This window comes from Macrotis lagotis, chromosome 1, assembly GCF_037893015.1.
Source record: "Macrotis lagotis isolate mMagLag1 chromosome 1, bilby.v1.9.chrom.fasta, whole genome shotgun sequence".
Taxonomy (NCBI): domain Eukaryota; kingdom Metazoa; phylum Chordata; class Mammalia; order Peramelemorphia; family Peramelidae; genus Macrotis; species Macrotis lagotis.
Genome location: NC_133658.1, coordinates 205,057,146 through 205,069,624, shown reverse-complemented (window position 1 = coordinate 205,069,624; position 12,479 = coordinate 205,057,146). Strand labels below are relative to the sequence as shown.

The window sequence follows — 12,479 nt, the reverse complement described above, 5'->3', positions numbered from 1 at the left end:
TTTTCATTGGTATTATTACAGTACAAATGTTGGAAAAATACAATTAAGAAGTATTTGTTCTCAGTGGAGACCTGGTTTTCCTTTAAGTTAAAACTTTATATTCTGCTTATTCCAGTTGTTGAAAAGTTGTATCTGTTTTTTATATTCCCTCTGCATTTTTCTACTCAAAATACTTTTCCACCAGAATGTCAAGAGGGCAAGTTCTTATATTTGAAGAAAGTTGTTGTCTTTGGGAAAAGCCAAGACTTTTCCCCTAGTCCAGACACAAAAGACCTTTTCATTTTTTGATAACTAAACCAGATTGCCTTTAGCTGCCTAAGAAGCAACTCAGCCAGATTTTCTGTTCTCTTGGTCAGAAGTTTCCTTTGAAAGACTTAATCTTTGGAGGTCAGTCTTCACATTCCATTATCTTCTAAGGAACCTGTCAGTTAATTTGTTTGAGAAACTTCACTATCTCTAAAATAGTTGGGTCATATTTCTTCTCATTCTCAGAACATGAGGCAGCTATTCTGGGTTACATCATTCTTTGCGGAACATCCCATATATATGAAGTTAAAAGGACAATTAATATGCTTTGGGCATTTTAATTTTAACTTAAAAAAATGTCCACAGACTAGCTCAAGAAATTTTAGCTTCATGGGTCTGAATTTTCCTTACTAAAATCATGTATCTTTTTCCTCCATCAAAGACTTTTAAGGCATAGTTTACAAGGGAAATGCCTTTTCTTAGCATTTGGTATGTTTCATCTTCAAAATTGCTTTCAATATATCCCAAATGTTATGCAGTAGGATCATAAATTTAGAGCTGGTAGAGACCTTAGAGATATTTATTCCAACTCTTTTATTTTATAAATGCTCAAATACTCAAAGGGGTTAGATGATTATTCTAAAACTATACAGGAGGGGCGGCTAGGTGGTGCAGTGGATAAAGCACCAGCCCTGGAGTTAGGAGTACCTGGGTTCAAATTTGGTCTCAGACACTTGATAATTTCAGGGTTTTGTTTTTTTCCTACTTTTTTTTTTCATTTTTGCCTTCTAGTAAATATCTAGTAAAATTCAGGGGAGCTTTCAGATGCTTATATTCTTTCTAGACCTCTTATAGTTGTTATATCAAAGTTTAGTATTTAGTAATTAGTAAGTAGGGATTCTGAGTAATTTTTTCAGGGCCTATTGAGTAGGCTCCCCCAGCATCTATAACTTTTGGTTGTGACTGCTGGGACTGGATGATTCTAAATGAATAAGGTCTATAGAAATGTAAAAAGTATTTTTTCCTGAAACATATTCTGTCTTTAAAATCTTCAGTAAGCATTTATAACTCAAAAACTTATAGGGTGAAGCATTGTGATTTAGGAGAGAGAGGGAGCAGACCTCAGAAAGATTTGGATTTAGGACCTGCCTTTGATGCTTGCAGACTGTTCAGGCTGTGACTGTGTCTGAGTCAGTTTACTTTTCATTCTCTTGGGCAACTTTTTAAGATTAATAATTGACATAACTAATTTTCTCATCAATTTAATTCTTTAATAGTGAAATAATAGGTTTTATTTTTAAAAATGGAATCATAGGATTTAGAGCTGGAAGAGACTTTACAGATCATTTTTTCCTTATTCTTTTGTTTTATAAATGAAGAAACTGAGATGCAAAAGAGGGGAGTGACTTGCTCAGTAAGTATTAATAATAAATAGTAGAACTACATTTGAACATAGCTCCTCAGACTCCAAATAGCATGATTAAGTCTATCTGTCTGACATACATGAAAATCCTTTCTACGGTTGTTTTGAATATCATTTAATAGTAGTATCATGATTACCTTATATATGAAGTGGCAAAGTTATTACTGTTTTGTCACTTGTTTTGTCATTTTAGAGGTTGCTCACAGGCATGACTTTTAGATTGTTCTTCCTGTAAAGCAATGTTTTACCTAGCCTTTTTTTTCATGTAACAAGTGAGCTACTTTAGAGAGCAGTAGATGCCAAGTTACTAAGAATTTCTGCAGTGGTATTGGCAGTAGTAATCATAATCTTCAAGATTAGTGGGTTATATTTGAAACAAGTGTTATGTTTCTATTGAAATATAAAACTAGAGTTGTCAGTAACTAATATTTCTTTTGTCTATAATTTTAGATTGTAGGACTAGAGGGCAGTTTAATGTATTTTCATATCACTTCAGAGGAAAACGTTCTCTTGAATTCAGCTATCAGGAAGACAATCCTTCAAAGAGAACCAAAGCAAGAAAACTACTAAGGTATATTTGAATAAGAATTCTTTGAACAGCAGATGTCTTGCATTCATGGCATGTGTTGTAATGGTCCTAACCACTGAATTACACCTTACTGACCATGAAAGGAATGGTGGTCATGATGGAGGTAGGGGGCTAGAAGAGCTTATGGATCTACTTTTATCTTCCAAATTTCTTTTAACTGGGGAAAGATGAGGATCAAATGGGGAGAGATAAGTCTAAATAGGCTAGGTTAAGCTAGGGAAATTAGACTGAATTAGAGGAAACACAAGTTTACAGCCTTCCAATTTAGCCATGACAGTTTGATTTTCATCTTTTGTATTTTCAAGGGGCATATGGTCTGCTTCCAAGGGACTTAGCTGTAGACAAAATTTGTTTCTCTGATTTCCCCTCCCCAATTTATTTTTATTTTATTTGTATTTTTTTTACTTTGAGGGGAATGTATTGTTGTCTTTTCTCAAAATGACATAATTGGGAATAAATATTAATGTTGTATTTGATTTTTTTCTTTGTCCTTCCTGCAGTAGTGTAAAGCACAGTAAACCTTTCAGTAACTTCACTTCTTCCTCTGATGAACACATGAATGTACCAGCAACAATTGACTTCAAAGAATTTGTTCTGGAAATGCAAAAGACTATTACAGGCCTCAGAAAACAGGTAACTGGAAAGAGACAACTACCTCACTAAGTTCTACAGTTGTCATTTTCATTGTATTAGGCTCTTTTTAAAGCAACCCATATAAAAATGTATATCTCTATATCCCTGCACTTTTCTTAAGTCACAAATTGTACCAAATACCCATTACTCCCAAAGTTATGCTATAGTTATTGAAACTCAGTGGTGCAGAGCATGTCATAGCTGTTATTTTTTTTTTATTGCTTTGTTGGTTTTTTTTAAGTTTTACCTATAACATCAGGTTACTTTTGGTTCTTATTGTTTCTACAACCTAATCAGGTGCAGATAAGTCAATATATAGATGAGAGATCATAAAGGAATTCCTAAGAGCTGAAAATGAGGGTGTTTTTTTTTGCTGTGTTACCAACCATAGAGTTATTATCAAAGTTGTACAAGAACTGAGAGCCATACACAAAGGTATTCTATATGTCTAATAAGGGAACTAAATGGCACAGTGGCTAGAACACTGACCCCATTGGACTGAGGAAGATGGAAGTTTGAATCCAGCCTCAGACACTTGGTTCTCACTAGCTTTGTGACCTTGGGCAAGTCATTTAACCCGGATTGCCTTGCATCCAGGGCCATCTCCAGTCATCCTGATTTAAATATGGTCACTGGACCCAGATGACTCTGGAGGAGAAAGTGAGACTGGTGACTTAGCACAGCAACATCTCACTCAAATCCAATTCATGTACTTGTCATGGCATCACCTCCCTTATGTTGTAGTCTTCTTCAAGAATGAAAGAAAAACATCATCAACATGTCTGATGAGATTTTGGGATCACTTCTGTGATATGGATGCTTCTGTTTGGAATGAGGATTATAATATTGAAATAAAGAGAGTACACATAAAGCATTTTGTAAATTGTTCTACAAATTGGATAGATTGGCAATAATTTCCCCTGAATTTGAACATTTTAAAGGTAATTTAACTTGGAAAATTTTGGCATGTAATGTTTACTCTCTTAAGTAATTACTAAATCATTGTGAAAATCAGTTTTATGTGAACACATATTTGCATATCCATGTACAGATGTAAGTGGCATATATATATACATATATATATATATATATATATATATATATATATATATATATATATATTCACAGTTCAAGTCCCCATATCAGCCCTTCTCATTTTAGCTCTTCTTCTTTTTTGATAAATTATTTTTCTTCATGAACTGCCTGAAAAAAAAATACATGTGGGGTGCCTTTTCTGAGGAATGAATTTTACTATATTGCTTCCTGAAAGGTAGAAGTAATGAGAGAACTTACATATGGACAGGTTTTGAGAAATATGGAAAGAACTAAACTTCTTTGCTCCAAATCAGGGAATCTTAAACATTTTGGGAGACAGTCATGGACCTCCTTGACATTCTGTTGAAACTCTTGTACTCTTTCTCTGAGTAATGTATTTAAATGCAAGGAATAAAAGAGATATGTTTAGAAAGAGATCCAGTTATGTTGAAATATAGTTAAAAAAATTAAATAAAGAACCTCTGATCTAAATGTTTCCATTTTCTTCTGAATAACTTTGTTTGTATTAAATATCATATTTTTAATATGAAACAGATACAAGATAGATGACAAAGTAATTTTGTAAAAGGCAAAAAATATTTTCATTTGCTAATGAAAACTAATGTATCTTCATTAAAAACATTTTTTTTAAATTAAAAGTTTTGAAAGAACAAAAGTCTATTTTCTACCTCCCAGGAAAAAAAATTTATAACAAATATACATTAGTAAAAATATTGCAATCCCTGCTTTGGCCATTTTTTAAAGTTTGTCTCAATCCAAAAAAGTTTGATCATTGTGTTGATCAGAATTTTTAAGTCTTTTAGTGGTTTTTTTGTCTTTGCAATATTGTTGTTACTGTTTAAATGGTTCTTCTAGTTCGCCTGTCTTCACTCTGCGTCAGTTCATTATCCGTCTTCCCAGATTTATTTAAAACTTCCAATTTGTTATTTCTTACAGCACAATTACATTCATCAGCCATTCTCCCATCTTCTTAGTTTCCAATCCTTTGCCACCATAGGTATTGCTTTTTAGAATATAGAGAGTTCATATAAGATAAATGACTTTCCAAGATAGGAAAGAATTGGTCACAGATAGCAATTATGTTGTTTGGGAACCAAAGGATGATAATTTTATTTTTTTTTAAGCCACAACATCTCCTGTTTTTCCTATCATGTCCTATTTATGCACCAGATCAACTGTACATGATTTTCTGCTTTTAAATTTCTTACCCTATGTCCTATTACAAAAGAACCCAATACCAAAGCACATGTTTTTCTCTAGTTCATTTGGTAGCTTGAATATTTTCATTCGTAGCTTTTATCCAACTATGTCAATGCATATTCTCAAGGCTTCAGACTTCTCCCAAATATTTCAAGGAGATTCTTTTAATCTTATTCACATGCTGCTGAGTTGAAGACATCATGAAACCATACTAATTAGGTTCTCTACACTTTTATATTATCTGATTTCAACTAGGCCCCCACTGTAGCAAGGAATTATTTCTCTTCCCTAATCAATTCTCAGACCCACACACCATGGCAACTGTTCCAAATCTCATCTTCCCTCTTTTCTTCCCTCTCTCCTTACCCTGTTAGTTGAAAAGCTTACTTTTTAAACTCATTGAAAAAAATTAAACCATTTGATTAGAGCTCCCTCTTCTCATTTCATCTCTTATCACACAGGCTTCTTTCTCCTATATTTTCTCCTTTAGTTTAATCTCTTGTAACCTCATGTGATCTTTCTTTTTGCTAAGGCCAGCTTTTGGCCATGTTCCCTTGATTATATACTCTCCCTTCTTCTCCAGCAAATTGTCTTATTATCATCACCATTCTTTTTCTAATCTTCAATCCTTCTCCAGCTACCAATAAACATACCTGTTTCTCCTCAATTCCCCCACCCTTATCAGATAAGCTCTAGTCCTTCTATTCTCTTCTAAGCCTTGACTTTTGACATAATCAATAAACTGATATTGCCCTCTCAAAAGTTATCAGTGATCAAGTGATCATTAAAAAATTTAATTATTTGATTTAATTAATTGTCAAATCTAGTTCTCAATCTTCATTCTTAATGACTTCTCTGCAACAGTAGACACTATTGGTGACTTTCTTCTTAGATTTCATAACACTCCTCTGTATTGGCACTCTTGCTGCTTGTTTCAATGCTCCTTCTCAATCTCCTAACTTCATGTCCAACCCATGAATTCTAGAGTAACATCTTAAATCTCTGTGACTTCTATTTTCCTGTAAAAATATCTCATGTGGCTTTCACATCATGTTCCATGGGTTCAATTATCATCTCTCTGAAGATAATTCTCAGATTTATATATCTGTCCTTAATGTGTCTGTTGCCATTACTTAGTAACTATCTATGGAATATTCCAAATTAGCTATCCCATAGGTGTCTCAGATTCAACATATCTAAAACAGAATTCATTATCTGTCCCCTCCAAAACTATTTCCCTGTTCTGAACTTTTTTACAATGGAAGATACTATCCTGGTATCCAGGTTTGTATTTTTAGTGCCATTTTCTATCCTTCATTCTCATTCACCCCACACTTTTAATTTGTTGCCAAATCTTGTCTTTAGGAATGACATCCCTTCATCTTCACAAAACTATCTCATAAATGCCTTCATCGTTCACACAATCTATATTTCAAGTCCTATCACCCCTTAACTGGACTATTTCAAGAGCTTGATAATTGATCTCCTTGCCTCAAATTTCTTCTTAATACAATCTATCTTCCATTTAGTTCTTTGCTACTATCTTGGCTCCTGGTTGAATCTTTTCCTTGTCCATAATTCTGACAGAAATTTTTTTTCATAATATAATTATGATGTCACCTTTGATATCTTCACCTTGAACTTATCTTGATATACAGTGTGAGGTGTTGATCTATGCCTAGTTTCTGCCAGACTGCTTTCTTGTCCCAAAAGGCTGAATCTTTTGATTTTTCAAACACAAGATTAGTATGATCTTTTTGCTTCTATATATTATCTACTTGTTCTATTTCACTACTCCATTCTCTATTTCTTACCTAGAACCAGATTGTTTTCATTACTGTTTTGTAATACAGTTTGAAATCTGATACTGAAGGTTTTCATTTATGCACTTGATATTCTTGACCTTTGTTTTGTTTTTATTTTTCATAGCTTTATAAACAAATATTTTGGCAGTTTGTTATGATACTGAATAACTAAATTAATTTAGCTAGTGTTATCATTTTTATTATATTGGCTTAACTTGCCCATGGGTAATTACTATTTCTCTAATTGTTTAATTTGACTTTATTTCTATAAAAAGTATTTTGTTACTGTGTTCCTATAATTCCTGTGTGTCATCTGAAAAGATGAAATTGAAAAATCTTTTTAACAGAAATGGATTTCATATTATATTAAGAGCTTTTTAAAAAAGTATCTATTGATGTGATATAGTTTTAATTTTTGTTATCACTATGCTGTATTATATGTATAGTTTTTCATTGAACTAATCTTGAAGGGGCAATTTTATTTTATTTTTTAATTTTTTTAGTTTTTGCAAGGCAATGGGGTTAAGTGGCTTGCCCAAGGCCACACAGCTAGGTAATTATTAAGTGTCTGAGGCCAGATTTGAACTCAGTTACTCCTTACTCCAGGACTGGTGCTCCATCCACTGCGCCACCTAGCCACCCCTCTAAGGGGCAATTTTAAAGGGAGAAGCCAGACTGTAATTCAAGTTCCTTTAACTATTGAAGTTGGCAATATAATATGGATAGAATTCTAATTTATGAATGGTTTAATTCCTCCCTTCAAGGAACAATTAGCCTGAGAATGATATATTTCATGTTAGTTATCTACCTTTACAAAGAGATTTGGAATATTTAAATAGTTTCATTAATTGAGAAAGGTTTAGAAGTAGCCAAGTGTAACAAAGAAAGATTGAATTAAAATCAAATGCATGCCATTCATATCCTTTTATTTTTTCCAAATAAGAAATTAAGAGGAATATTTCTATATAAGATAATCTTTTTAAATGTACAAATATAGTTGAAAATATTTATAAGCAGGGTTGTCTCTAGAGTGCCCACACTTAGCTGTTTGACAATATAAGTGAAGTTTTCATTTATCACTATATGGGCAAAAATATATTCCATGATCCTTTTAGAATAGTTTTTGATTTTTAGCTTTTCAGGTTTTTTCAAGTACCTCATTACCAGATTATGGAGTACATTTATTTTTGTTGTTAAGTAAGGAAATAGTATGGCAATGGAGTCATGAATTCCTGTTTTCCATCCTCTTGACTTGCTTGAACATTCCTAAGAATTCTTTGTGATGGTCAATCACAAAGGTCAATCATAGGATCAATTTTCATAAATTGGGGAGATGAGGAAGGAATTACAAGTGAGGTGAGAAATATATTAGTACATGGGCAAAACTGTTCAGAAGTGATTAATTAAACCTCAATCTTTCCTACAGATAAAGAAACTTGAATCACGCCTCAGTAAAACTGAATGCACTGATGATAAGGGTAAATCATATTCAAGCAATGAAAAATGGAAAAGAGATTCATGTACTATATGTGAATGCAAAGTGAGTATGTGAGAAGAATTTTTACTCAATTTTAGTCATCTTCTCCTTGGCACTTCTGATCTACCTGCTTTCTCTATCTATAGTAGGTCACAGTTAGAAAAAATTCCAGTTTCTTTCCTGGGTACAGAACAATTGTTGTAGGGGAAGAGGCCACCCAAGGCAGGGAAACCCTCTGAACACTTTGATGATGGGGGAGGGGTGGAAATAATGAAAACCTCCATGGAGGTGTTGTACAACTGGGGAGTCTTAAGACATTTGATTGATGATTTTTTTCCTTTACTTTACACTTAAAATAGATATCCATTTAGGGGCTTGGGAGTATTTAACCTTGTGTTACTAATTAGTTTCAGATTGCGAGATTAGTGAATGCTATCACAGAATCTTTCAATAGGAAAGAACTTTAATATATATCAGGTCCAACCATTAATAGAATTCCCTGAGATCCCTTCAGCAATACTTCCAAGAAGTTATCATTCAGATTTTCTTAAAGACTTCTAGTAATAGAGAACCAATACTAACTAAAACTGAACATTTTATTTGTGAATGACTCTAATTTTAGAAAGTTTTTCCTTATATCCATGTCTGTCTCTATATATTCTTCAAATTATATCTACTAATACAATAAAACATAGATAACATTACATTTGGAAACTATTTCAATATCATTTATTTCTATCTCACTTTGACACTATTTATTTAAATCAACCTAAACCTGAGGAGCAAGACCTTCTTTAAGTGAAAAATCACAAAGGATATATAATTTGTTTATGTATATGAAGAGCTAAAATATTGAATTGGATAAATCCCCTAAAAGAGTATCTATGAAGAGTGATCTGTAGGGAGGAGGGTTTTTTTTTAGGGTCAGTGTTTTAGAAAAAAAAGTAACAGAATCTTTTCCCCACAGGACGGGCAGATCACTTGCTTTGTTGAAACTTGTCAGCCGATAGATTGTCCTACACCCAAGAAGATCAAAGGAGAGTGCTGTCCTGTGTGCTTAAAAAACACTGTTAACAAGCAAAAGAAGCCATAGTTGCCTGTATATGTTGGGGGTAGGGCTGGGGTGGGATTCTCTGCTAAGTCACCTTGAGATCAGGTGACCAATACAGGTAACTACAGGCTTTTACAAAACCATCCAGAATGGAGACATTTCACAACATCAAACTGATGCTGTTAAAGAATTGAATGCTGTTTGCATTCTTTTAGTTTCCCCAAGAGACAGGCACCCCCCTGATACAAATGAATGGAAAAGAAAGTAGATGAATGGTTGTATAACCTCTCTTAGGCTTCTCAGGTTTATCTTTTGTATTAAATTAAAAATTGGTGCTACTCTGAAATTGCACAGTCAGGCAAATGAGGTTTCCTTAATGATTTACTGTGATGTTGTTATAATTTAAACTTAGCCCATTGGTGCCTCTGAGCAGTATATAAAGATGATCTTGTGCTCAGTTGAATTCTCAGTCTTAATGCAGAACAGCCCAGAGAGAGCAAGCGTCCATGAGGATCAGATGGAGGTGAATAACATAGAAGAATATGGAAAGAAGCTCAATGAAATGAATATGAAGTTTCAAGCAACATTTACAAAAGAACTTGGCAAGCTGAGAAGCATCTTTTTGAGTGTATTAGCAGTGAAACATGGTTTTTTTAATCCTTCCCTCCAATGAACCCCCCAAAATGATTTGTATTCCCCCAGTTTTTGTTAGCCATATAAGAGATATTTCATAGGTCAATAGCATTTAATCTTAAAAACAAACACTACATTTCCTCAAAATGTGTGTAAATTCCTACCACTTTCCCTTTTTGTCTGTTCCTAAGCATGATTGTAATGAATATATGATCTCATATTTAAAAATAGCTGGTTTGTATTTCTGACCTGCTTCCACAAAAATGTGTTTTTAAGACAATGTGAAAATTGTATTTCATACCATTTAGTATATGAGGATACCTATTAATTATTGGATGTACTACCAAAAACTTCCAATAGTTAGCCACTATTCTTAGTTGTAGTGTCATTTATTGGGGGTAAAAGGTCAGTAATAGCCCCAACTTTTTATTTCTAGCTTTTCTGATTAGATATTTGAATGTTGAGAATTTATTAGTTTTCAGGTATGCTGTGCATGTGTGGTCATCCCTATACCTCATTTGCGTGTTTTTTATTTGAACTTTTTTTTTACATTAAATAGTTCGCTGTCCACATATAAGTATTAGACGGGCAGATAACCTCACTCCATTATGCAAGAGTCCATCTTCTTTTAATATTCCTGTTCTGAGTATTTGCCATCATGCATTTCAATGAAAGGCAACTCTTGTACCTCATGTGAGCTTTTTTATTTTCCTTGGTTTTAAACTTGGGCTATATTTGTGCCACCCATCCCTCTCTTCCTACCCTGTCCCAGTCCAACCCCTATGTTCTCTGAATATAAAATAATGGAAATAGGTATGAAAACTGCACAGTTGTTTTCTGTGAAAGCACCTAAGATCATCACTTTGCAGGGTAGGCCAAACTAAATGGCCGAAGTAAAAGTAATTCTGCCCAGATTATGAGAAAAGGCTTTCTCATGTATGGTACATTGATTGACTAAGTCTTGGGATGATATGCCTTTTATAAATAAGTGATATAATCAGCATCATTCAAATGAGAGTCAGGGAACAGCCTTGGTGTATAAGTGTCCTTTGTTAGAAGAACATGGCTTTGCATGCTAAGCTGTGACACATTTGTGATGGGCTACATTTGATAGTCCAGTGTTAGGAAGCTTCACATTGATTTCATGCACTGAGGTTGGTTGACTTCATCTTCTCTGAATACTATTAAAGGATTTCATTAAGTCTCTTTGAATTTTATGGGACACAGGACCTGTTTCAAATTCTCTGGTGAAGGTATTTGAAATGGGAGGAAAAGTTAAATGTTTCTCTTAACCTCAGAGTTTTAGGGTAGTTTTAAAATGCTCAGGTATAGAAACTATAGTAATGATTTTTCCACTCTTGTGGAAGTGTTGCCATGTCTTAATAGCTTCTTGTTGGAGAGGTATTTGTGGTGTGTGTGACTTAGATAATATAAAAGGGGGTTAGGAATTAAAAAAACAACATGCTGGAGAGCCTGACTTTGGCATCTGTCAAAATGAATGCATTGTCAGTGAACTGAAAATTCATGGAATATTTGAGCTGTGCCTTGCAATAACATTTGGTAATTTCCATCGAAATGTCTGCTGGATCACCAGTTTATTACTTTTTTGAAGACAGTGGTTAGTGCCTGGATGAATTTTTCTAAGTAACCACTGTCAGAATATTGCTTTAATATGTTGCGAACTGTACATATTTATTTACATTTCTGTTATCAAGGGCAGAAAACCCTTGTTATGTTCAATGTAACCAATACATTTACCAAAGAAGTGTTTGCACTGTGTAATGATGCTTCCCAGTTTCAAATAAATGGGCCACATTTTCAAGTGGAGCCTTGATTTCTCTTTCATTCAATCTTATAATAAAAAGGCATTCTTTATTCTCCATTTTTATCACAATTGGACTGGAGATGGGATATGGAGAGTCATAGATAGTAACTTTTATCTGGTAAACATATATATTCAAAATATTCACTTTCCTTTAGGCCAGAAGTTCTTATACTTTTGGTTTTAATACTCTTTAAAAATAATAAAAACTATTGTTTATCTTCACAGATACATTTTGTTCATATATTATAGATTAATTGATATTTACTATATTCAAAATTTAAAAATTCTAGTATTATTATGAAAACAGTTTTTACCTCAGTAACTTCCTGAAAGGGTTTGGGGATACCTGATGGTCCCTTGGCCACATATTGAAAAATTAATGCTAAAGGGTGCCTTGGTAAAGGATTTGGTTTCCAAAAATCTTTCCAGTTCTACTATTTAAGTGATTCTAGTAGCAAAACATTTCACTGAATTTAAACAGTTGCTGACTTAAGGGACTGAAGAGCAGGTGGGATATTCAGAGGGGTAGGGTGTGTCCCCC

At 33.6% G+C, this 12,479-nt stretch overlaps 1 protein-coding gene across 1 annotated transcript in view; it reads left to right on the top strand.

Moving 5' to 3' along the window:
• The window catches only part of PXDN (peroxidasin), a 148,203-nt gene extending 136,268 nt beyond the window's left edge, over positions 1–11,935 (top strand). The window contains exons 20-23 of the mRNA XM_074209572.1: positions 2,120–2,240; positions 2,759–2,891; positions 8,379–8,492; positions 9,397–11,935. Coding sequence (XP_074065673.1) covers positions 2,120–2,240; positions 2,759–2,891; positions 8,379–8,492; positions 9,397–9,522 — 494 coding nt within the window. The 3' untranslated portion in view covers positions 9,523–11,935. The remainder of the gene's footprint in view (positions 1–2,119; positions 2,241–2,758; positions 2,892–8,378; positions 8,493–9,396) is intronic.
• Positions 11,936–12,479: the final 544 nt, after the last annotated feature.